At 52.9% G+C, this 22,958-nt stretch overlaps 1 protein-coding gene across 1 annotated transcript in view; it reads left to right on the top strand.

Annotated features, from left to right (window-relative positions):
• The first annotated feature begins 294 nt into the window (after positions 1 to 294).
• Positions 295 to 22,958, top strand: part of PRAG1 (PEAK1 related, kinase-activating pseudokinase 1) — a 45,164-nt gene continuing 22,500 nt past the window's right edge. The window contains exons 1-3 of the mRNA XM_020979613.2: positions 295 to 501; positions 4,142 to 4,516; positions 5,915 to 7,545. Coding sequence (XP_020835272.1) covers positions 4,217 to 4,516; positions 5,915 to 7,545 — 1,931 coding nt within the window. The 5' untranslated portion in view covers positions 295 to 501; positions 4,142 to 4,216. The remainder of the gene's footprint in view (positions 502 to 4,141; positions 4,517 to 5,914; positions 7,546 to 22,958) is intronic.

Genomic DNA, 22,958 nt, shown 5'->3' on the forward strand with positions numbered 1-22,958 from the left:
CGGGAAATAGTCCGAGGGGCTGGGGAGGTCTGGGGAGGGTCCGAGGGGGCGGGGACGATTCGGGGGTGGGAGGGGTGGGGGGGGAGAGTGAGACTCTGTCCGGGGGCTGTCTAGAGGGACTGGGAGGGTCCAAGGGGGAGGGGCGGGGCCGATGGGGGCGGACCGAGGGCGGGGACAGTGGGGGGGTCCGGGGGCGGGGACGGGGAGAGTCCGAGGGGGCGGGGAGGGACGCGGGCTGGCCCAAAAGGCTGCGTCTCCGTCCCGGCGCGAGTGCACGCGGCGCCTGCGGCGGCGGAGGGGCTGCCCCCCACCCCCACCCCCACCCCCATCCCCTGGACGCTCACACTCACACGCGGGCACACACACGCGCTCACACTCACTCGCGCGCACGCGCGCTTGCGCGCCCCGGGAACAATGCCCCCGGTGTCCGGGCCGGGGGCTTCTGCTGGGCGGGGGTCCTGGTTCCGTTCGGCCGTCGCGGGGGTCTGGCGGCGGCGGCAGGTGAGTCTCCGGGCACAGGCGGGGAAACTGAGGCAGCTAGGGAGTGGGAGGGGGCCGTCCCCAGAACCTGGGGGAGGACGCCGGGGTGAGGGGGGCACAGGCGCTGGGGCTGTGGCAACTGCACAGATCGGGACTCTCCTGGCTCCAACACCCGCCCTCCGAGCCCTGGAAGGGGCTGGGACCTCAGAGGACAGCCCCCTTATTTTACAGAGGAGGAAACTGAGGCCCAGGGAGAATGGAAGAGAATTCAGGGGAGGGACCAGGTCGCACAGCTAGGAAATGTCTGCCGTAGGATTTGAACCCGGGGCTCCCTGGATCCAAGCCCAGCACTCTAGCCAGGTCATACTGCTTTTCCACCACGCCCCTCCCTGGGCCTCAGTTTTCCCATCTGAGTCGTGAATCTTGTTTGAGTGCGCTCCCATCTGTTCTGCAAACACTGAGCCCAGGCTGGGGTGGCCAGAGCCCCTCACCCTGGGGAACTGCCAGCTGGCTGAGCTCCGACTCCCAGAGGAACACTCAAGTCCGAGATAATGAAAATAACACAGAAGGGTCACAGCACGGTATGGAGTCAGGAGGGCCAGGCTGGGTTTCAGGGGAATTGGGTAGTCTGACTGGGTAGGAAGGCTTCACTGAAGAAGCAGACACCTCCACTGGAGAAGGGTTTTACTGGAGGGCTGGGGGTCTAGGAGAGCATGGCAGACCATGGGAGCAAAGGGGTGGAGGTGGGAAACTGCCAGTGAGCTCTGGCAACTGCATTTTGGCAGGAGTAGGAGGGAGTGGACCCAGGGGAAGTAGCCTGAGATAAGGTCTTCAGGGAGGGGGAAGCCCACGCCCTGTATGGAACCTTTGGCTCCCTCCAGCTGGGGGGAGGGGCGGCCTCAGCAAGAGTGTCTGGGCCCCCTGGCTTCCTCTGCCTGGTGAGCGGGTCCTGGGAAGGGTGAGGAGGGATGGAGTGTGGGACCTGTCAGTCAGTCAGTAGCTCCTTCCCTCCCATGCCTGAGCTTGCCCTGCTCTGTACTTTGAGTCCACCCCATTGCACAAAAGAGGAAACTGAGGCCCAGAGAGGTTCAGTGACTGTTCCCTGCTCAGGTTGCCAGCACAGTCCCGGGGCTGCTAGAGGCCTTGCCTGCAGGCTTCACTGGCTCATGCCTTTAGCTGCCCATAAACCCTGGGAGGGGAGGGTTCCTGAACCCCAGGGATTTGCCACCAGAGACCTTGAAGACACTTGTTTATTTTTGGTGTGTGAATGGGGGGCGGGGATCCTGCTGGGTGAGATTGCAGGGGGTGTTCCTCAGCATTCCTGCCTGGAGATTAGATTACCCAGGACAGAAAAAAGCCTCTGCAGCCCCATGGGACCATCATGACCTGACTTGTCCCTCCCCCACCCCGGTGGCAGGCTGTCACTTCCTCCATAACTCACCCAGGCCAGCTGGGGGTGTGGAAACCCAGACGCATACACACTTCCCCCAACTGAGAGTCCTTTCCTGGTCAGACATGCCTAGCCTGGGGGTGTGGGCAGTTCACTTTGGGTTGGGTTGGGGGTTTGGGGTGCTACTCCGGAGTAGGGCCTGGGGCACTTGGTTGGGCGCTCCCTGCCCCAGCCCTCTCCTGACAGTACCTGCGTCCCTCTCACACCGGCTGGTCTGAGTGATTCCCACTGACTTCACTAGTGCCAGAAACACCCTTCATCCCAAGATCCCTCTTGCAGAATTTGGCCCAGACCCTGATAACCTCTTGTCAGAGCTGCAGACCTGAAGGGCTGATCTTACTCTGCAGCCTCCCCGCTCCCACTGCCAAGGGGGCCTTGCGTAATCCTGAGGCCTCCTCTCTCCTCAGAGGTATGGAATGTGGGCTGGCAAGGTGCCGGCCTTCACAGGTTAGCTGGAGCAGGGCGAGGGTGAGCCGGTAACCCAGGCTTTCCCAGGGAAGGCCATCAGGACTAGCATCTGAGGAGCGGGATTTCTGAGGCTCCCATTTTACATGTCAGGAAATGAGGCACCCAGCCTTCCAGGGTTGCCCAACTAGCAGATGTCTGAGGTGTGATTGCCCAGAACATCATCACCATCCTAGGACACTGGGTGCCAGGAGAGTCTCAGAAGAAGAGATTCCAGGGACGCAGGCCCCTTCCTCCAGAGGCCCTCCTTGGAGAGGACCCCAGGCTAGGTTAGGAGGGCAGCTTGTTCTGCTGTCTGCTGTGTGTGCCGCCTAGGCTGGGGTGGGGGGGGCAGTATCAGGGCCCTGAGAAAGGCCTCTTTCTCTGCCAAGCCCTGTGCAGCTGTGAAAATCATGATAGCTAACATTTATATGGCGCCTACTGTGTGTCAGGCACTGTGCTAAACACCTTTTGCATAGGATCTCCTTTGATCCATACAGTAACACCAAGAGGAAGGTGCTGTTATTATCCCAGTTTTACAAATGAGGAAACAGGCAAACAGGTTAAGTGACTTGCCCAGGGTCATATAGCTAGTATGGGCAGCATCTGAACTCAGGACTTCCTAACTCCAGATCCAGCACTGTATGAAGTGCCACCTAGCTGTAGCACAGAGGACAGGTGACAAAGGCAATTACGGAAGACTGATCTTGTGACTCCCCCCTACCCTCAGGGGCTCCCTCTCACAACTAGGATCAAGAATGAAATCCTCTGCTCTGCATTCAAAGCCCATTGGGACTTCTCCCCCTTCCCCCCCCCCCCCCCCCCCCGCTTCTTCCCCTCTGATCCTCCCCTGAGCCCTGGAATCCAGTGACACTGCCAGCACACTCCATCTCCTGACCCCACACCTTTACCCTGGCTATGCCTGATGCCAGGAATGCCGCCCTCCTCTCCTTAGAGTCCCTGCCAGAAGCCTTCCCAGTCCACCCTCCCCGTAAGACTGCAGTTCATCCTGTGCCGAGCTCATGGGGACGTGGCTCTTTGCAGCTGTCTCCCACACTGGACTGTGTGTTCCTTCAGGGCAGGGACTGACTCCTGTCTTCCTTTGTAACCTACTCCCTCCCCCCGCACACTTCATGCCCCCTGCCCACAGGCCTACAGTAGACTGACTTTGATCAGCAGTCCCTTAATGCCTCCCACTTCACACTCAGCCTGGCTGCCCAGAGGAGAGGGCTCTGGGCCCCCAGGCCACCCTTGTGTCACAAAGAGTGGGCAGCCCCTGGCAGAGCAGGCAGGGCTGAGAGCTGGCTGGGCCCCTCCTCCCGCCCTGGGGGACCTAGGCTAGCCCCCAGATGACTCCTGGAGGCGGTTTACCCACCTATAAAAGGGGTGTTTTGGCAGCTGCCCTCGGGAGGCACTCTAGACCTTGGGCACCTGGGTGTATTGGGAGCACCAGGCATCTGGCCCAGCTGGGTTCAGTGTCTGCTGTGGGCTGGCAGGGATGGGCTCAGAGCTCAGAGGGCTCTTCTAGGCCATCAGGCCCAACCCTCCCATTCTATAGAGGAGGAGACTGAGGCCTAGAGAAAGGAAGGGAGCTGCCTATGGTCACACCCAGAATCCTAGAGGCCCAGGGAGGGAGCAGAATTTGAACCCCAGCCCTTTGATTAAGGACAGCTGCAGGCTTCCCTTAGCTCTCGGTGAGGCCCGAACCACATCTGTGTTGGGGGGTAAGGGTCACTGACCAGGTCTGTGTTTGGCCTCTCTTTGCAGGGAGTGCGTCAAGGACAGGCCTAGACACCAGTGGGGAGTGCAGCACGGGATGAACCCGGAAGCCTCCTGCCCAAGATGCACCGGGGCGCCCCTCTGACGTCCGGGCTCACGAAGATGTCCGCGTGCAATGAGTTTGTGGAACACATCTGGAAGCCGGGCTCTTGCAAGAATTGCTTCTGCTTGCAGAGTGACCACCGGTTGCAGCGGTCTTCCTCCGTGGTCCAGCCTGGGGCCCCCAGGAGGGGCCCCCCAGAAGAGGAGGGCTGCGGCCCCTCGCCCTGCACCAAGCCCACCATCGCGGTGAAACCCACCATGATGAGCACAGAGAGCGCAGACGTGTGGTCTGGGATGGAGGCGGGCCCTGAGACCCCACAGGTGAGGCCTGGCGTCATGGTGCTGGGGCCTGATGGGCCAAGCCCTGCATCCTACATCCAGGGAAACTGAGACCCAGAGAGGGGGAAGGGCAGATGGCCAGAGTCCCTGAGCATCTCAGAGCTGAGCTCTCCCTCCTCAGGATCAGGGCAAGCTGGGTTGGAATGGTGCTCCAGACTCCATGGCTGTGGCCTTCTCTTCCTTTCCCTCCATGGGCCTTGGTTTCCACATCTGTGAAGTGGGTAGGCTTGGCCTGCCCCACTCCAGAGGTCCCATCCGGCTCTCAGCTCCCCAGATCTCTCCTGAGGAGATCCTGTTTGTCTAGATTATTGACTCTGCAGCCCCCCACCTTGGGCCTGCCCTCTCTGGCCTCTCTACCTCTAAGGAGGTTGTCTGACTCATCCAGAGGTGAGGCTCCACCGGCCTTCACAGGACCAGCTCAAAGTGGGTGGGAATTGTGGAAGGCCCTGCGCACTGTGCCCCCACAACCAGAGATGTGGGTTTTCACAGGGGCTACCCCAACCTGTGTTTCCAGGACACAGGGTTAGAAATGGGCCCCCGTATAGGCCCAGGAAAGCCAAGTCCCTGTGGCCAGCTCAGCGCTAACCCTCCTTGGAAGTGAACGGGGTTTGTCGTGTCCCCTCAGTACCTCAGTAGAGTGAAAGCAGGTCAAAGGGTAAGGTGAGAGGGGCTGCCCAGGCCGTGTTAGGGGCTGCTGGGGGCACCACAGTGCACAGAGCCCTGGACCTGGAGTCAGGAAGACTTGAGTTCAAATCCAGCCCCAGACACTCACCAGCCGTGGGAGCCTGGGCAGGTCATGTCTACCTTGTCTGCCTCAGTTTCCTCATCTGTACAATGAGGATAACGATAACCTTCACTCCCAGGTCGTTGGTGAGGAACAAATGAGATAGTGTTTGTGAAGTGCTTAGCGCAGTGCCTGGCACACAGTAGGTGCCACATAAATGCCTAGTCTCTTCCCTTCTTCCTCCACCCATTCATTTTGCTCTCTGCACTAGAAAGGCAGGAGACAGCGTGGCGGAATGGTCAGAGCACAGCTTCTAGAGTCGCAAGCTCTGGGTTCTAGTCCTGCCTCTGACTGGGCTACCTTGGGTAGGTCACCTCGTCTCAGGCAGCCTCAGTCTCCTCCTCTGTCTAATGACTAGTTTGGCCAGTGAGGTCCCTGCCGGCTCCTGACAGCCAGCCTGGAGTGGAGGCGGGCCCCTGGTTTCTCCCTCATTTGACAGAAGGAAGGCGAGACTTGGGGCCCTGGGGAGACTGCTGCCCACTTCAGGAGGGTGAGAGACAAAGGGTGGGTGGAGGGGGGCCTCCTTCTCTCTCCTTCCTCTCCCATAAACAGTCCCTCCCTCCCTAATGGTATCTCTGACCCTTGGACTTGCCCAGGTGCTCTGGAGGCCCACGCCCAGCAAGCTTCCCTTCCTGGAACCCCAAGACACTGCGAGAACCTTCTCTACCAGCAACCTCAGCCCTCACAGCCTCGCTGCCGGCTCCCGGCTGGGTCTGCCCAGCCTGGCAAGGCCAGGGAGCAAGGATAAGGGAGGCCTCGAGGACGGTGCCGCCCCTCCCTGTCAGGAATCGCCACCTGTGGTCCACCAGAGCTTCCACCAGAAACTGGCCACCTTCTTAGAGAGGGCTGGGGGCAGCAGCACGCCCCACGCCGGAGGCCTGCCTGCTGCCTCCAGGGGCAAGGATCTGCAGCCCTCACCTGGCAGGGACCTCGATGGGGGAGAGTACTGCTCCATCGCTGATTGGTGTCCTGCCAGTGTGCAGGGCCCCCGAGGTGGGCAGAAGAAGGCCAGGCCTGTGCCCCGGGGTGCAGGTGAGACTGCCTTGGCCCATGAGGAGGGCTGGGGCCCCAGTCTAAACGGGGAACGCTGCTGTCAGGACCCTCCAGAGAGCAGCTGCGCCTTCACGTTGGCCCAGAGGAAGCTACCCCAGGCCTTGGAGGCAGCCAGCCTGTCTGATGGCCTGTCCCGCCCTCCTGCTGGGCACCCAGACAGTGACTACTGCTCCCTCTTGAGGCAGCCTGAACTGAGGAGACCACATGCCCTGGGCCTAAATGGGGGGAGCCCCAGCAAATCCCCAGGGTCCCTGAGCCAGCCCTCAGAATGCAGCCCACCAGAGCCCATCTATGCTGAGGTCACCAAGAGGAAGAAGCCATGCCCACCCTCTTCCACTCTGCCAGGCACAAGTGAGCAGGCTGGGCGCAGTCTGGGCCAGGACCCAGCAGGGGCAAGTTGGGGCCGGGGGAGACCCAAACCCGATGTGGCACCCCAGGTGGCGGCCAAGGTGACCATTGTGGCTGCCCACATGGAGGATGACCAGCGCACCATCTACCTCAGTAGTCCTGACTCAGCAGTGGGTGTGCAGTGGCCCTGTGGGCACATTGGGCCAAGCCTGGAGGATACCCCCACACGAACATTAGAGACCAGTCTGCAGGAGCAGCCACTTCACAACCGCCTGCCTGGCCCAAGTGGTGAGGACCTGGGAAGAAGATGCCCGGCCATCCCCCCCAAGGTCTGCAAGGGGAACCCTGGGGGACCTCATAGGTCCCCGGAGTGCTCTCCCCTAGCCCAGCTCAAAGATGGCTACTGGGGCCAGCCAGCTGTCCCAGGTCCCACAGACACCTTGTCCTCTTCCTCCTCCTCCTCCTCCTCTTCCTTCTCCAGTGCCAGGGAGCTCAGCCGGTGTCTGATGCCAGCTCAGTTTTCCTCCTGGGACCAGAGAAGGCCCTGCTTCCAGGTAGGGGCCAGGAGCTACCAGGGTAGGATAGAGGAGGAAGACGGGGACAGGGGGCTGGATCCAGGGCCAGCCAGCCCAGGAATGGCTTGGGAGATGGAGCCAGCCAGCTGCAGCCAGCGCTCCCGGGCAGAGAGCATCTCTGAGCAGCCCAGCTCAGTCGAGGGAGGAGCTGGGCCTGGCATGAGCAAGTCAGCCTCCTTTGCCTTCGAATTCCCCAAGGACAGGAGTGAAGCAGAGGAATTCTCCCCTCCTCCCCCTCCTCCAAAGTCAAGGTAGGTGACTTCATCCCCAGGGGGCACAGAGAGGCTGGGACCTTTGCTCTAGAGCTGGGTGGGACCTCTGAGAGCATCACTGAGGACGAACCTCTCACTTGACAGAGGCCCAGGAGAGAAGGAGTTTGTGCCCACCAAGCGCACAAGTAGAGCTGGTCTTTGAGCTTAGGTCTTCTTCCTTAGGAGCCTGTGCCCTTGCCCCTGGGCCACTTAGCTCTCCTGCTGTCTGGGCATTAGTTGATGGTTTCATGACTTCTTGTGGCCCCATACCTTCCCTGGTGGCTATTCTTGCTACCTGGGCACTCAGCAGACTGTATCCCATCTTGCCTTCCTCAGGTAAGACAGGGAGGAGTGTGTGCATGTGTGTGTGTGCGGGCGCACGCATGTGTGCATGTGCCAGTGGGAATGGGGGGGGGGTGTCTTCCTGCATGCCAAGTCCCTTTGCTTGTGGTCCTTTCTGAACCCTCTACAGGAGGGTCCCACCCCCTGCATGTTCTTAGAGAGGAAAGAGTTCTCTCTGGTAAAGTCCTGGAGCCAGGATACCTCAAGGGAAGGAGTTTTACTCCTGGATTTAGAGGCTCTGTGTCCAAATCCTGCCTCAGACATTTGCTATCAGTGAATATCTGGGCATGGCCCTACTCCTCCCCGGACCTCAGTTTCCTGCTTTGTAAAATGAAGGAGTTGGCTTTGGTGGCTTCTGAGTCCCTGCTCCGGTCGCCCTACTGTGGGCTTCCCATATGTGGTCTCAGGGTGGCATGGGGCTGGGAGATTGCGTCCTCAATCTGCTTCCATGTTCGGTATGCTTGCATGAGTGAGTGGATGAATGAATAAATGAATGAATGAATGAATGAATGAATGAATGAATGAATGAATGAATGAATGAATGAGTGGTGGCTGCTGCCTCCTCCAGCTTGGCTTGCCTGCCGTGTGGGTGCAACGTTTCCTCATAGGCCGAGGCCCCGACTCTTCCCAAGTCACTTAATGTTTTTTGTGCCTTGGAAAGAAAGGCCAAAGGAGGCCCGGGGTGCCAGGGGCCAGGCTGGAGGCCGCGTGGTGTAGACTGCTCAGCAGCAACAGCGTTATCAGCAGGCACCCCAGTGAGAGTCCAGGGATCCTCTTGCTTTTTGGGGGGCATTTACACCAACTGGGGAGGAGCCTGGAAGTAGAGGAGAGAGAGAGCATGGCCCACTGGCTGAGGGCCTGGTGTTAGGGTCAGGAGAGATCTGGATGAGAATCCTGCTCCCAGCACTTAACCACCCTGAGTGACCTTGGGTGAGTCCCCAGCCCTTCCTGGGCCACGGACTCCACGGCCTCTGAGGGCCCTTGCAGCCTGAGATCTCAGCACACACCTCTAGGCCTCATGGGCTGCAGGAGGGTGGGCAGGTCATGTACCCTCTGCCCTGCCCACCTGCCAGGGGATGATGGAGGGCCAGAGCTCTGCTGGCTTGCTCTGTGGCAATGCAGGGCTTCCGAAGTGAAAGAAAAGAAGGACCCTTGTAAGCCCACCCAGGAATTTAAATCCTGGGGAAAGTTTCTCTCCCTCAGATGGTTTAGGGTTTTTCCCAAAAACAAGAAAGCATGCTGTTGCTTGATGGGGTCTTCTGGGAGGCTGAACCGTGGGGCTTTGTCCAAGTGAGAAGAGGTCTGCTGAGGAGCCCGCTGCTCTGCTCAGGCTTGGGAGAGGACTGGGGCTCCTCAGAAGTGAGACATTTCCATAACTCTGTGTGCCACACACTATCCAATCAGATCCTCTTGCCAATAGCTATGTAAGGTAAGGGCTTTTATTCTCCCCATTTTACAGATAGGAAATGGCATATCAGAGAAGCTGTGACTTAGCCCAGGTTCCAAAAGGCAGCATGCATCTGAGAAGGGATTGGAAGCCTGGCCTTGCTAGCTTCAGGCCTCACCACCTTGTTGGTCACTGGATGGAAGTTGGGCAAACCGAACCAGGGCAGGAGGACGGGCATGGAACTTGAGTTTTTCTTCTTCACTTGGGTGAGGCCAGACAGGGGTGGTATTGGACAAATGAGCTCACTCACCCTCCTACCCTCCTCCCTCTGTAGGGTCCAGACTGGTCCAATCCCATGAGAATACTTGAGCCCTGGCAACAGCAACAATTAAAGCTGACCAGTCTGAGAATGCCAGCCTTGGGGACAGAATCCAGGTTGCCACAGAAACCCGACGAGGACAATGCTCAAAACCTGACTCAGAGATCAGGTTTTGTTGGGCTCCAGTGTGTATGACCAGGCTTTCTCACAGGATGCCGAGCCCTCAGACTCTGAGATGCCCCCATGGGATTTTAGGCCTAGTGCTATACAGGCCTGCCCAAAGCCCATCTCTGTCCATGGAGACAAGGCCATCAGGGCACTGCCAGCTTTCTTTGAAGAGTTTCTGACTGAAGTGGCATCGGCTTGAGGCAGGGTAGTACAGTCCATAGAGTACTGGGCTTGGAGTCAGGAAGACCTGTATTCCAATCCTACCTCAGATGCTTGTTAGCTGTGGAACCCTGGCCAGACTCCTTTCCCTCACCTTTGCTGTGAGAGGAGACTGTGGAGTGGCTGCAGGCCCGGGTTCCAGGTCTGATAGCACACTGATTCGGCCTCTTTGGACCTGAATGCCAGCCAGGCCATAGACTTGAGAGCGAATAGGTCGGGGCCCTGAGCACAGCACTCTCCTAGGGCCCAGGACAGCCCTGGGAACCAGTTGTGCAAAGAGCCAGGGACCTCGAGAGGTCCCAGACCCTCTGAGCTGCAGGGCTGACTTTGTCCCTTCCCAAGTCACCTTGTGCCCTCCAGTTTTGCTTGGCACAGTGAAGCCTGTTAACTCTTCAGAAAGGCTTATTGCCCAAGGATGGGGCTATATTCTTTGTACTCTTGTCTCCTCTTTTTTACATACTGTGCAGAAAGACAATCAGTGTTAGATGGGTGCCCTGGAAAGAGGCAGGAGCCCCTGCCGTGTTTGACAGGGCATCCTCTAGGCCTCACCCCAGCTTCCCCCGTTGCCCCCTTGGGATGTCCAGCAATCACTTCTGACTCTCAGTAGTCCTACTGGTGGGCTCCATCTTCCCGGTAATGCCTGGCATCCAAAGATTCTCATGACTTGATGATGCCCCAGAATGTGCCAAAAGAGTCTAGAAGTCTGGAAATGGCTATTTCTAAATGTCTAAATCTAATCTAAATGGTCTTGTTCGTGAGTATTGGATCCACCACTGACTTTCCTTTGTCAGCTTCTCCATGTTTGGAAGGAGGGAATCAGTGCCGGGTATGTAGCAGGCTGTAGACATGTTTCTTGCCTTCCCTTTCCTTATCATGGTGGTGAGCCCCATACACATGAGCTGCTCCGCTTTGCACAAAAAGAGCCCTGCCAGAGTTGTCTGGATAAATGAAGGCTCCCTTGAATACCATGCCATGCCTTCCTGCCAGGCTTCTGATCTGTTCTCTAAACTTCTCATCTATTTCTTCCTTCTGGGTAGGTGGTTTGTAGTCTACTCCAATGGCAATATCGCTTCTATATCTATCTCCGTTAGTGTCTATCTAAATGCTTCCCACAAGGCTTTCCCTCATGCCTTCCTACTCTAGAATTTCAGTCTGTCTTATCCTTTCTCCCAAGCTCTTTGACACATCCTGCATCTCTTTAATAAGGTATGCCCTTTCAGAACTATATTGTGGTCATGGGACTTATCTAACCAACCCTCAGGGAGAGCTGGGAGGGCAAATTTGCCTTCTGACATTCGGATCTCAAGTTCCCATTGCTGACTTCCCATGCTTTGATCCTTTGTTTCCAGATCCATTGGGCTCCTTATCTTTATTATTATTTTTCTGTGTATTTGTGTATTGTCTCCGCCTCCTATGAACTTCTGGGCATTTGTAATGCTATTCATCTTCCCATCTTCAATGGTAGAGGTTCTTAACCTGGAGTCTGTGAACATTTATTTTTCAAATATTTGGAGAACTGTATTTCAAACTAATTGGTTCCTTCATAATTCTGTGTATTTTGTCTTATGCATTACAGACTGACAAAGGGTCTGTGACACACGAGAGGCTAACACCTGTCTCTTTCTTTCTGTGTTATCTGTCTGTCTCTGTTCTCCTCTCACCTTTCTTTTCAATTTAAAGATTTTCAAGAATACAAGGTAGAGTATGCTTCCCAGCCCTTATCAGGCACACCTCCCTGGAAGAGCAGAGAACTCTCTGCCATCATTAATAGGGTGCCTCAGTCACCCTCAAGAAGTCGCCAAGCCCCACCCCGCCCTGGGGATCTTCTGGGACTGGAGCTCTCCCCTGGAGACACTGTCTCGATGTCTCTCTGCATCCTTCTTACCTGGTGCTGCTGCTTTGTGAGGGTAGCCAGCCCCCTCTGCCTTCAGGAAGAGACCTACAGCCTGGGCTTTCTGGTGCCAGCCTGCACCTGAACTCTGGAGCCACCTGGTTCATTTTCAGTGTGAGCATTTACATCTCAGTAATCAGCATACAGTACAAATGAGGGCTTAAGAAAGTGATGTCAGGAATTTTAATAAGGCAGTTTACTCTTTTTTTTTTTTTGCTAGGCAATGAAGTTAAGTGACCTGCCCAGGGTCACACAGCTAGTAAGTGTTATGTGTCTGCAGCCAGATTTGAACTCAGGTCCTCCTGAATCCAGGGCCGGTGCTCTATCTATTACGCCATGTAGCTGCCCCAAGGCAGTTTACTCTTTTTTTATTTTATTTTTTATTTATTCATTGATATCTTCATTTATTTATTCAGTTGTTTATTTGTTTGTTTATTTTTTTTGGTGAGGCAATTAAGGGTAAGTGACTTGCCCAGAGTCACACAACTAATGAGTGTTGTGTCCGAGGCACGATTTGAACTCGGGTCCTCCTGAATCCAGGGCCAGTGTTCTATCCACTGCACCACCTAGCTGCCCCAAGGCAGTTTACTCTTAAAAGCAGGTCATGCACACATTCTTTCCCCCAGAGAGCTAGTTGCTAAATGGTGGCCAGTGTGCCCCTGCCCATACCCGACTGCTCCGAGGCTCAGCTTTCAGTGCGCCTTCCTCCCTTTCTCTCAGCCACCCCCTTTCTCACTCTCTTGGTTCTCTGCGGGTTGGATGAGCTTTTATCTGAACCATCGATAAGAATGCTTAGGCTTGAATGGCAGATGCTCTTCAGTAGGGATGGTAGCTCCCCATGATCCAGCCATTTGGTTTCCCTGCCAGAAAAGAAAACAGTCAGCCTGGCACGAGCTGGTCAGGGTGAAGCCCAGTGGTTCTTGGTTATCACTGCTTCTGTTTCTAGCTGTTCTCTAACCATCCCTTCCCCAATCAGCTCCAGAGTTTTACCAGGAACTGAAGTCAAGCTCACTGGCCTGTCGTTGACACTCTGTTTCTCTTTCTCTTTCGGACAATTCAAGCGCCTCTTCCCCTTCTCCCATCCACGGGCGCTTGTCCCATTCCCTGTAGTGTTCCAAGCATAACGGGCAGTGCCTGGGCGGTTTTGTTGGCCATTTCTTTCAGAGTCCCAGGATGTTCAGCTGGACCAGGTGACTTGAATTCCTTGCACTCGGCCAGGTGTTCTCCTATCTCTGTCCTTCCTTCCCACACAACCTGTTCTTGACCTTTGCTGTTTCTCCTCTTCCAGTTCAAGCATCCCTCTCTTAGCCAAAGAAAACAGTAGCATGATAATAGACTGACTGGTGCATTTAAGCAAGCATCCACACTGCAGTGGTGATGGCTGAGTTGGGATATGGGACGAGAGAGACAGAGGCAGGAGCCACACTAGAAATGGAGCTGTTGGCTGGGAGGCAGGATGGGGGAGTGGGAAATGGGATGGTCACGGACAGAAGTGGGAGTGGGGACACTCAAAGGGTGGTGAGACATACGTTGCTTTCCTGATTTCCCCTTCATGCTCTGAACAACAGATGAGGTCTTTCTCTCTCCTGCCGCCACTGGGATTGGGAGGGTCTGTAACACCCCCTGGTCACTTTTCCAGATGGACAGAGACCATGTAGCCTGACTGGTGCCAGAGCAGGGATCCCCTCTGGGACATTCTTGACAAGGGACTATACGGCCCCAGCTTGGAGACCTCCAGGGATGGAGAGCCCCATCCTGGAGAGCAGGGGTGATGGCTGCCTTCTGGGTAGGCAGTTCCCCAGGGCCAGAAACACCCCTCAGCCCGCTTGGCTTGGGCCTGATCTGCTGTGGCTGGGGAACCCGGCCAGCCTCTTGGTTGGCTTTCCTGGTTTGGAGCTGAGCACTCAGTCTGTTTCTCCAGCTCATCGCAGTTCTACCCTCTGTGGTCAAACAAACAAAGTCTAGGCCTCCTTTGCTGCACTTTGCAAGGTGCCTGGCACCTGGTTAGGCCCTTAGTAAATGTTTGCTGCTTCCAGATGACTTTGCCAGCCTCAGTTTGGGCTCCTCCGGCTGGCCTTCATGCCTCAGCTGATGGGATCCTCGGAGGCTCCCCCAAGTGCTCCTGTATGTGCTGTCCCCAGCTCTGGGGCTCTCCTAGCACAGACAGACACAGCAGGCGTCACCTCCAGGGCAGCCACAGCAGAGAAGGGGGTTGTTTGTCTGAGCAGCCTTTGGAAGACGTCACTGTGAGAAAGAAAGCCCTCTGTGTCCAGTGTCCGGCTGAAGTCAGGGCGGTATGCCAGTTGGAAAGGAAGTCTGGAGCCAGGTTAAGAGGGACTTCAGCGTCAAGCTGGAAGGTTGGACTTGATCCCTGAGGCAATAGAGAGGCCGTGGAGCAGAGGCATGAGGTGCTCAGGCCTGTGAGCTAGGGAAGGTTGTCTTGGCAGCCATATGGAGGATGGCTTGGAGTGCTCAGGAACTAGAAGCAGACAGGCCTGTTGAGGGAGGTTACTGCAGTCCTCTGGACAAGAGGGGGTGACCTGTGGACCTGCAGGGAATAGAGGTAAAAAAAGAGTGTAGGAAAGCTACCATCAACAAAGTCTAGCAACTGATCGGCTGTGGGGGTGTGGTGCAGTGTGAAAGGGGGTGTGCAAGGAGGACCCAGGCTATGGAGAAACCTCACTGGTGAAGAAGAAAGTGTCAGGTTGGAAGGAAGGGGTGAACTGAGCATGAGAAGAGCATGAGGGTGAGGGAGGTGGCAGCTGGAGCTGGAGGGAAGGCAGAAGTGGACGTCGGGCTCCTGGTGGCTTTACACTGCTCAGTCATCATTCATGGTGTCAGCTTTGACTGAAAAAAACAATGGTAAGGAAATTGTCCAATCCACTTCCTTGGTACCCTACCTCCCTGTCTGCCACGTGAGTGTGGCCAGTACGCTTTAACATCCCTGCACTGGACAGATCCTGGGTTCATTGACTGTCAGAGCTGAAAGGGTCCTCAGGAGCCGCTGAGGTCAATCCCCTCATTTTACAGAAGGGAAACTGAGGCCTAGAGAAGTGAGGTGACTTTCCCTAGGTCACACAGGTAGTGAGGAGCATTTCTGTAGTACCTACTATGTGTCAGGCACTGTGCTAAGTACTTTGCAAAAAATTACCTCGTGATCATCGTAGCAAGGAATCTGATAATTTCTGAATTTTCTCTCTAAGTGCCTTCTTAAGGGCTGCCAGAGGACCTTGAGTCCCACCTGCTCATTTATAGTGGACACTGACTTAGAAAGGGAGGGGAGATTGCTCAAGTCCACCCAGCTATCTTGAGGCAGAGTTGGATCCAGGCTTGGAAAGGGGCCTCGGGTCATGTCTCTGCCTTGTCTTCTGTCCCCCGTAAGTGAAAGTATAAAGCATGACTCCGTGCAAGGTAAAACACTGCTAGCTTCACCAGAGCTCTAAGCTGGTTCAGGGACTCTGTGAGGAGTTAGTCTGTGGCCCCTACAGGTGCTGAGACTGGGGCAGGACCACTCGGACATGTCACCCCAACCAACAAGTGCCCGTGATGGATGGACTCCCACAAGCCTCTGTGTCACCACACAGCCATTGTGTCTTTGGGCATGGGGAGGCTGGAGGCTGGCTTCCACGTGGGAAGTTGGAAGATGGTGGTGGGCAGATGTAGGAGAGACTATTTGTAAACTAAGTGCTGCATAAATCCTTACTCCCTCCCCTTCATGCTGCCCCACCTCCCCTAGTGTGTCCTCTTGTCTCATCGCCATTTGGGCTCTCCTTATCTTAGGCTTCTCCATTATGAGTGTCAGCTGCTCAGAAGCACAGCTGGGTTCTGATCCACTTATCTCCCCCTTTCCTCCAGGTAACCCTGGGTTGCCTGTGGTGTTTTCATGAGGTCATTGATTTTAGAGTGGGGGAGGGCGTCTCTGCAACATCGGCTGGCAAGGGTCTGGCCAGTTTGTGTTTTCATGTAGGCAGCCCGGGGAACTCACCCTCGGGGAGGGCAGGCAGGCTGCTGCCCTGGCTGGGCAGACCACAGGATGGGGCAAAGGACCCAGTCAATAAGCAGTGAAGCTTGACACCGACTTCTGAGTAATTCGGGTGGAGGTTGGCAGAGTTTCTATTTGGGCAATTCATCACATAGTAAGCATTAATAAATGCTCATTGATTGATTAATGTTCAACAGGCAGCTGGTGATATTGGGCCAGAGGGTACAAGAGAGGTTAGGACACAGGGCTGGATGTAGAGATCTGGGCATCATTTACCTGGAGGTTATCATTGGACTCACGGACCTGGTAAGGTCAGACAGACAGAGGGAGAGAGACAGAGAGGGAGGGGGAGGTGATAGTATTATCCTCATTTTAAAGTTGAGGAAACTGAGACTAACAGATGTTAAGTGACTTCCCCAGGGTCACACCATGTGATAAAACATTTATTAGGCACCTACTATGTGCCAGGCATTGTGCTAAGTACTGGGAATATAAATTTAAAAAAAGGAAGACAGCCACTGCCCTCAAGGAGTTTTATAGTCTACTGGGGGAAGCCCACCAACTAGAAGAAGTTGGGAGGGGGGAGGAGGGCCTCCTGCCAAGGACACTGGCCCAGGGCCATGAGGACAAAGGCAGAGCAAACCAAACAGAGTAGCTGGTGGCCAGGGATAAGATGGCTAGGATTTTAAGCCCTCTGTGAAGGAAGGCTATGGGTTTTGCTCCACCTTTCAGGCAGAGGTGTGAGCAACAGAATGGAAGCAGTCTCCATGGTGATGAGTGTATCCAGTGGAAGGAGTGTGGTCAGTAAGCATCTAAGGCTAGATTTGAACGCAGGACTCCCTGACTCCATGCCCAGTCCACTGTGTCACCTAGCTGCCAAGAAGGCCAAGAAAGATAAGGATTGAGAGGAGGCCATTTGATTTGGTGAGTGAGAGATCCTTGGTGACTTTGGAGAAGGCAGCTTCAGTGGAGTGATGAGGTCAGAAGTCACATTGCAGAGGATCGAGCCATGAGGGTTAACAGGAGTGTAGACATGCATCAAGTGTAGATGGCCTTTTGTATGAGTTTGGCTATGAAGAAAAGAGCTCATCTTTTGTAAGAAGACCATCTTGGAGCCCGGGAAAATTAAGTGCCTTAGCCAGAATTCCAACCCAGGCCCTCTGATTCCAAATTCAGCCCTGTTTCTGGCTCTGCCAAGTGCCAGTGGCTTTCCTTGATTTAACAAACGTGTTTTAGGTGCTGGCATTAGGAATACAAAGACAGAAATAAAACACGAAGGGTTCCTAGAGAGGGGAGGAGAGACTGCCTGCTTGGTGTGGCTCCCCAGCACTTGGCACGAGAAAAGCTAGATTCATTCATTCCCTCCCTGGGGGCCCCATGCATGTACCAATAAATGAGTACAAAATACACACCAAGTTATTACAGAGGAGGTTCATGGGCAAGGTGGGGGTGGCCGGGAGGGAATCAGGGTGGGAGGCGGCCACCTGCGTGCTGTCTTGAGGGAAGGAAACTGGGAATTCTGAGGGGAGGTAGGGGCGTATCCTAGGCTAGGGCAGAGAGAGGAGATGGAATGCTGTGGGGGGGGGGGGGCCCAGTCAGCCCCTTCTTGCCCACTCCCTCAAGGAAGAGATGGGCAGAGACCTGTGCCCACCACCACTGCCACACAGACCGTTGGTGGAGCCCCTTGCTCTCAGTTTCCATTTTCCAGTCATCCGCCACCTGCTAACCACTGTGACCCAGAAATCTCCCACCACTTGCTACTCTTCCAATCCTTCTGATACCTAATTACTGGCTCCCTAGCAGTAAATACCACCCCTAACCCCAGCCTTCCATTCTTCCTCCCCTATCCCTCCCATGTCACACTACAACTCTGCACAGCCGGGACATTGTGCCCTCTGGAATTCCATAGCTAATATACTTCTCTTCATTTTATTTATTTTTTAAATGTAGTTCTGTCTTGTTTTTCATCATCAAGCATTTATTTTCCCCTTGGGAGGAAAAAAGAACAAAGAATGGAAGAAGCACAGGACCCATTTTGTGATATCAGCATAGACAAGCCAAACAAATAGCCAAGTTCAAAAATGCCTTTCTCCTCCTGCGTAGAACCTCCCTGTGGACAGTGGTGGACAGTGCTCTTTGTCAGTCCTCTCTAATCATGGTTGGTCATTGTGTTGATCAGAGTTCATACGGATGTAATGGTTCTCCTGGTTCTGCTCACTTCCCTCTGCATCAGTTCATACAGGTCTTCCCAGGTTGCTCTGAAACCTTCCCCTCAGCATTTCTTACAGCACAAGAGTATTCAGTTATATTTATACACCCAGTTTGTTCAGCCATTCTTCAAGTGATACGTGCCCCTTAGTTTCCAGTTTTTTTGCCACCACAAGATGAGCTTCTGTAAATAGTTCTGTACAGACAGGACCTCTTCTTCTTTTTTTGATCTCTTTGCAGCGTAAACCTTGTAGTGGCCTCCCTGCATCTAGAGGCTTGCACAATGTAGTAGCTTTGGGATTCTCAATTGCTTTCCAAAATAACTGGCCCTGTTCTCGGCTCCTCCAACACTGCATTCATGTTCTTGTTTTCCCACAGCCCATCTGACATTTCCCATTTTCCTTTTTGTCATCTTTACCAAACTGAAGAGTAAGAGGTAGAATCTGAGAGTTGCTTCATTTTCATCTCTGTGATTATTAGTGATTCCGAGCATTCTTTTTAAGCTTTAGATAGCCCCAGTTACATCCCTTGAGGACTGCCTGTTTATATCCTTAGACCATTTATCAACTGGGGAAAAGCTCTTATTCTTATACATTTGAGTCAGCTCTTTATATTGCTTGATAATGAGACATTGATTAGAAACTTGCTGCAAAGATTGTCCTTCCCCGCCCCCCCACCCCCATTAACTGTTTCCCTTCTAACCTTTGGAGTGGATTTCTTTTTATATCTAAGTCGTGTGTCAGTTTGGAGTTTATCTGGTCTGTGATGGGAGGGGCCGGTCTGAATGTCCTTTCTACCAGACTACTGCCCAGTTCTCCCCACAAGTTCTATCAAGTGCTGAGTCTTGACCTTGGGATCCAAGTCCTTCCAGTTTATCAAACATTGGGCGACTGGGTTGGTTTGTTTGTGTTGTGTGGTCAGTCTGCTCTGCTGAGCCATCTCTCTGCCTCTTGACTAGGACCACATCGTTTTGATGATGATTGCTTTGTGTTATCATTGGAGAGCTGGGACTGCCCACTCTTTTTCCATTATTTCCCTAGAGATTCCTGACCTTTGATTCCTACAGATGAATTTTGTAATTAACTTTTCTAGCCCTGTCTTTGGCAGTCTGATTACTGTGGCACTCTAAGTAAATTAATTTTGATAATGTAATTTTTATCATATTGACTTAACCCACCCATAAGCAATTAATATTTCTCCAATAATTTAGTTCTGACTTTGTGTACAGAGTGTTTCGTAATTGTGTTCATATAGTTTCTGTGTGTGTCTCTTCAGTGTTTTATCCTGCCTGTAGTTATTTTAAATGGAATTGCCTTTTCTATCTCCTGCTGCTGGGTTTTACTGGTAAGATGTGGAAATGCTGATGATTTCTGGGGTTCTTATTGAGTGCGTTAGTTATTCATCCGTCCATTCATTTCTTGACTCTTTTTTCAGACTTTCCCTTCATGTTCCTTGGATTTCTGGCCTGCGAAGAGCCTCCTAGCTTCCCCCACATGACGCTTTACCCCTGACGTGGATGCTGCCTGAAACCCCTGACCCCCCTTTTCACCCCACCCAGGGGTTGTAACCCCCTTGCCCCACCCTGGGTCTCGCTGTCATCCACAGAGTCTCCAAGTCCTTGGACAGATCTCTGACGTTCCTGCTCCTCATCCATCTCTGCCTAGGTCTCCACTCTTAACCCAGCTCTTTGCCCTCACTGTGACCTCCAGTTCTTCACCCCTCATTATTTCCTCAGGTTTTCTCCTCACTCTGGCTCTCACTCATCCCCTCTGGCCTGAAATCTTGCAGAGGCAAAGAGCCTCTGATGAGTGAGAGCCAGAGTGAGGAGAAAGGCAGTTTTCAACATTCACTTCCATGAGATTTTGAGTTTTAAATTTTCTTCCCTTCTTTCCCTACCCCATGCCCCAAGATGGCATCCAATGGGCTATACGCGTATAACCATATTAAATATATTTTGGCATTAGTCATGTTGTGAAAGATGAATCAGAACAAAAGGGAAAAACCATGAGAAAGAAAAAAACAAAAACAAAAAAAAAGAGCAAATCATATGCTTCGATCTGCATTCAGACTCCATAGTTCTTTCTCTGGATGTGGATAGCATTTTCCATTGCATTGCTGAGAAGAGCCAAGTCTGTCAAAGTTAGTCATCACACAATGTAGCTGTTACTGTGTACATCGTTCTCCTGGTTCTGCTCACTTCACTCAGCATCAGTCCATACGAGTCTTCCCAGGTTTTTCTGAAGTCTGCCTGCTCATTATTTCTTATAGCACAATAGTATTCCATTACATTCATATGCCACAACTTGTTCAGCCATACCGCAATTGGTGGGCACCCTCTCAATTTCCAATTCTTTGCCGCCACAAAAAAGCTGCTGTCAATATTTTTTGTTCATGTGAGTCCTTTTCCCATTTTTATGATCTCTTTGGGATACAGACCTAGAAGTGGTATTGCTGGGACAAAGGGTATGCACAGTTTTATAGCCCTTTGGTCATAGTTCCGAATTGCTCTCCAGAATGGTTGGATCCGTCCACAACTCCACCAACAATGTATTAGTGTTCCAATTTTCCCACATCTTCTCCAACATTTATCATTTTCCTGTTTTGTCATGTTGGCCAATCTGATAGGTGGGATGTGGTATCTCAGAGTTGCTTTGATTTGCATTTCTCCAATCCGTAGTGATTTAGAGCATCTTTTTCATATGACTATAGATGGCTTTAATTTCTTCATCTGAGAACTGCCTGTTCATGTCCTTTGACCATTTATCAATTGGGGAATGGCTTGTGTTCTTATACATGTGACTCAGTTCTCTATCTATTTTAGAAAAGAGGCCTTTATCAGAGACAGTGGTTGTAAACATTCTTTCCCAGTTTTCTGCTGCTCTCCTAATTTTGGATGCATTGGCTCCTTTTGTGCAAAAACGTTTCCATTTAATGGAATCAAAATGGTCCATTTTGTATTTTATAATGTTCTCTATCTCTTGTTTGGTCATACATTCTTCCCTTCTCTATAAATCTGAAAGGTAAACTATTCCTGGCTCTTCTAGTTTGCTTATAGTATCAGTCTTTATATCTAAATCCTGTATGTATTTTGGCTTTCTCTTGGTATAGAGTGTAAGATGTTGGTCTGTGCCCGGTTTCTGCCATACATTGTTCTGGTTAAGAAAAAAAAAAGTTTGGTGAACTTTTGTACCTCTTTTTCCATTTGGCCTATTCTGCTTTTTAAGGAATTTTTTTCTTCAGTATTTTTTGTGCTTTTTTTTTAAACTAAGCTATTGGTTCTTTTTTCATAATTTTCTAGCATCACTGTTGTATCTTTTTCCAGTTTTTCCTCCACCACTCTTGTTTCTTTCTTTAACTCTTCCAGGAATTCTTACTGAGTTTGGTCCAATTAGCATTTTTCTTTGTGGCATTAATTGTAAAAGTTTTCACATTGTCTTCTGAGTTTGTGTCTTCATCCTACCTACCACCTTAGTAGCTTTTTATCATCAAGTTCTCTGTTGTTGTTTGCTCATTTTCAGTCTATTTTTTACTTTAACTTTATGTTCTATTTGGACTCTGCTCACCTGGGGGTGGGGAGGCACTGCCCCAAGCTTCAGGCTTTATTATGCTGCCATTTTCAGGGCTGGTTCTGGGAATCTGCAGGTTTTTGGTGCTTCCAGGGTGATGTGGTCACTACTCTCTTGGTCTGTGCTCTGGTCTTTACCCAGGAAGGTCCTCTGCTCCCCTGTAGCCACATTCCTCTAGGCCCTGAAACTGTGACCAAGGCCCCCGCTCCCTTATAACTAACCTCAGGGCCTCTCTCCACTCTGGAACTGTGACCTGAAATCACTTGTGGACTGCAGAGCTGCCAATCAGTGCCCACTGTACCCAATGCCAGCAAAGGGTCCCTTATCTCTTTCTGACCAGTTATCCAGCCCCCTCACCATCTTTCGGCCGAGAGTTCCCAAAGCTGCCACCGTGGGTGCTTACAAGGGTGCAGTGGCGCTGCATGGCTGGGCAGCCCCATCCTCAGTATCACAGATCTCCTGTTGACTCCCTACACTGTCTTGGGCTGGGAAAATGTCTCACTCAGACCTTTTGTTGACTCTGCAGCTCCAGTATTTGATTTGAGGCATTGACGTTGTTTGGAGAGAAGTGATGGGTTCTGGGTTGCTGCCTGTCATTAGCCATCTTGAAACTTCTTGAAGGTTGACTCAGTCTAGAATGTGTTTTAAGAACAACAGTTTGGCAGTGCCAGGTTGTATCACTCACAGTAAATACAAAGTGGCTGAGGAGGAGATCACATGGATGGCAGCAATGACCCTGCAAAGTCGAGCACCCATGCATGTGCTGGGATGTCTCAGGGTGGTCACGCTGCCTGCCTGTGAGGCTTGGCTCATTTGTGATTTAAGGCACCGGCCTGCCAGTCAGTAGATAAGCATTGACTAAGCACCTGCTGTGTGCCAGGCATCGTGCCAGGTCCCGGACAAAGCCCCAGATGTGGGGCAGGCAGCACTCCATGATGAGAACGGTAGCTGCCCAAGGGGGAAGGCCAGCCAGATTTCCCCCTGAGGATGGGTGGGAATTGGGGCATCAGAGTGGGGAAAGAAAGGCATTCTCAGAAAGTGTGAACAGGCATGCACAAGACTGGGCAAACAAGCACTTTGGGGAAAGATTTCTGTAGTCTGTGTTAGGGAGAAAGCCAAAGTAAGAGCAGAGAGGTGGAGGGCGCCCATTGGTAGAGGCCCTCTCTCCTCCATAAGTCTTTGGGAGCCCCTGAAGGTTTGCAGAGGTCTGACAGGACCAGACCAAGGCATAAGAAAAATGAGGGGAGGAGGAGATGTTTGAGCTGGGCCTGAAAGGATGGTTGTGGCCCAAGGAGGGAAAGGAGCATGGACATTCCCAGGGGGTGAAACCA

Source organism: Phascolarctos cinereus, unplaced genomic scaffold (assembly GCF_003287225.1).
Source record: "Phascolarctos cinereus isolate Bilbo 61053 unplaced genomic scaffold, phaCin_HiC Scaffold_9;HRSCAF=440, whole genome shotgun sequence".
Taxonomy (NCBI): Eukaryota; Metazoa; Chordata; class Mammalia; order Diprotodontia; family Phascolarctidae; genus Phascolarctos; species Phascolarctos cinereus.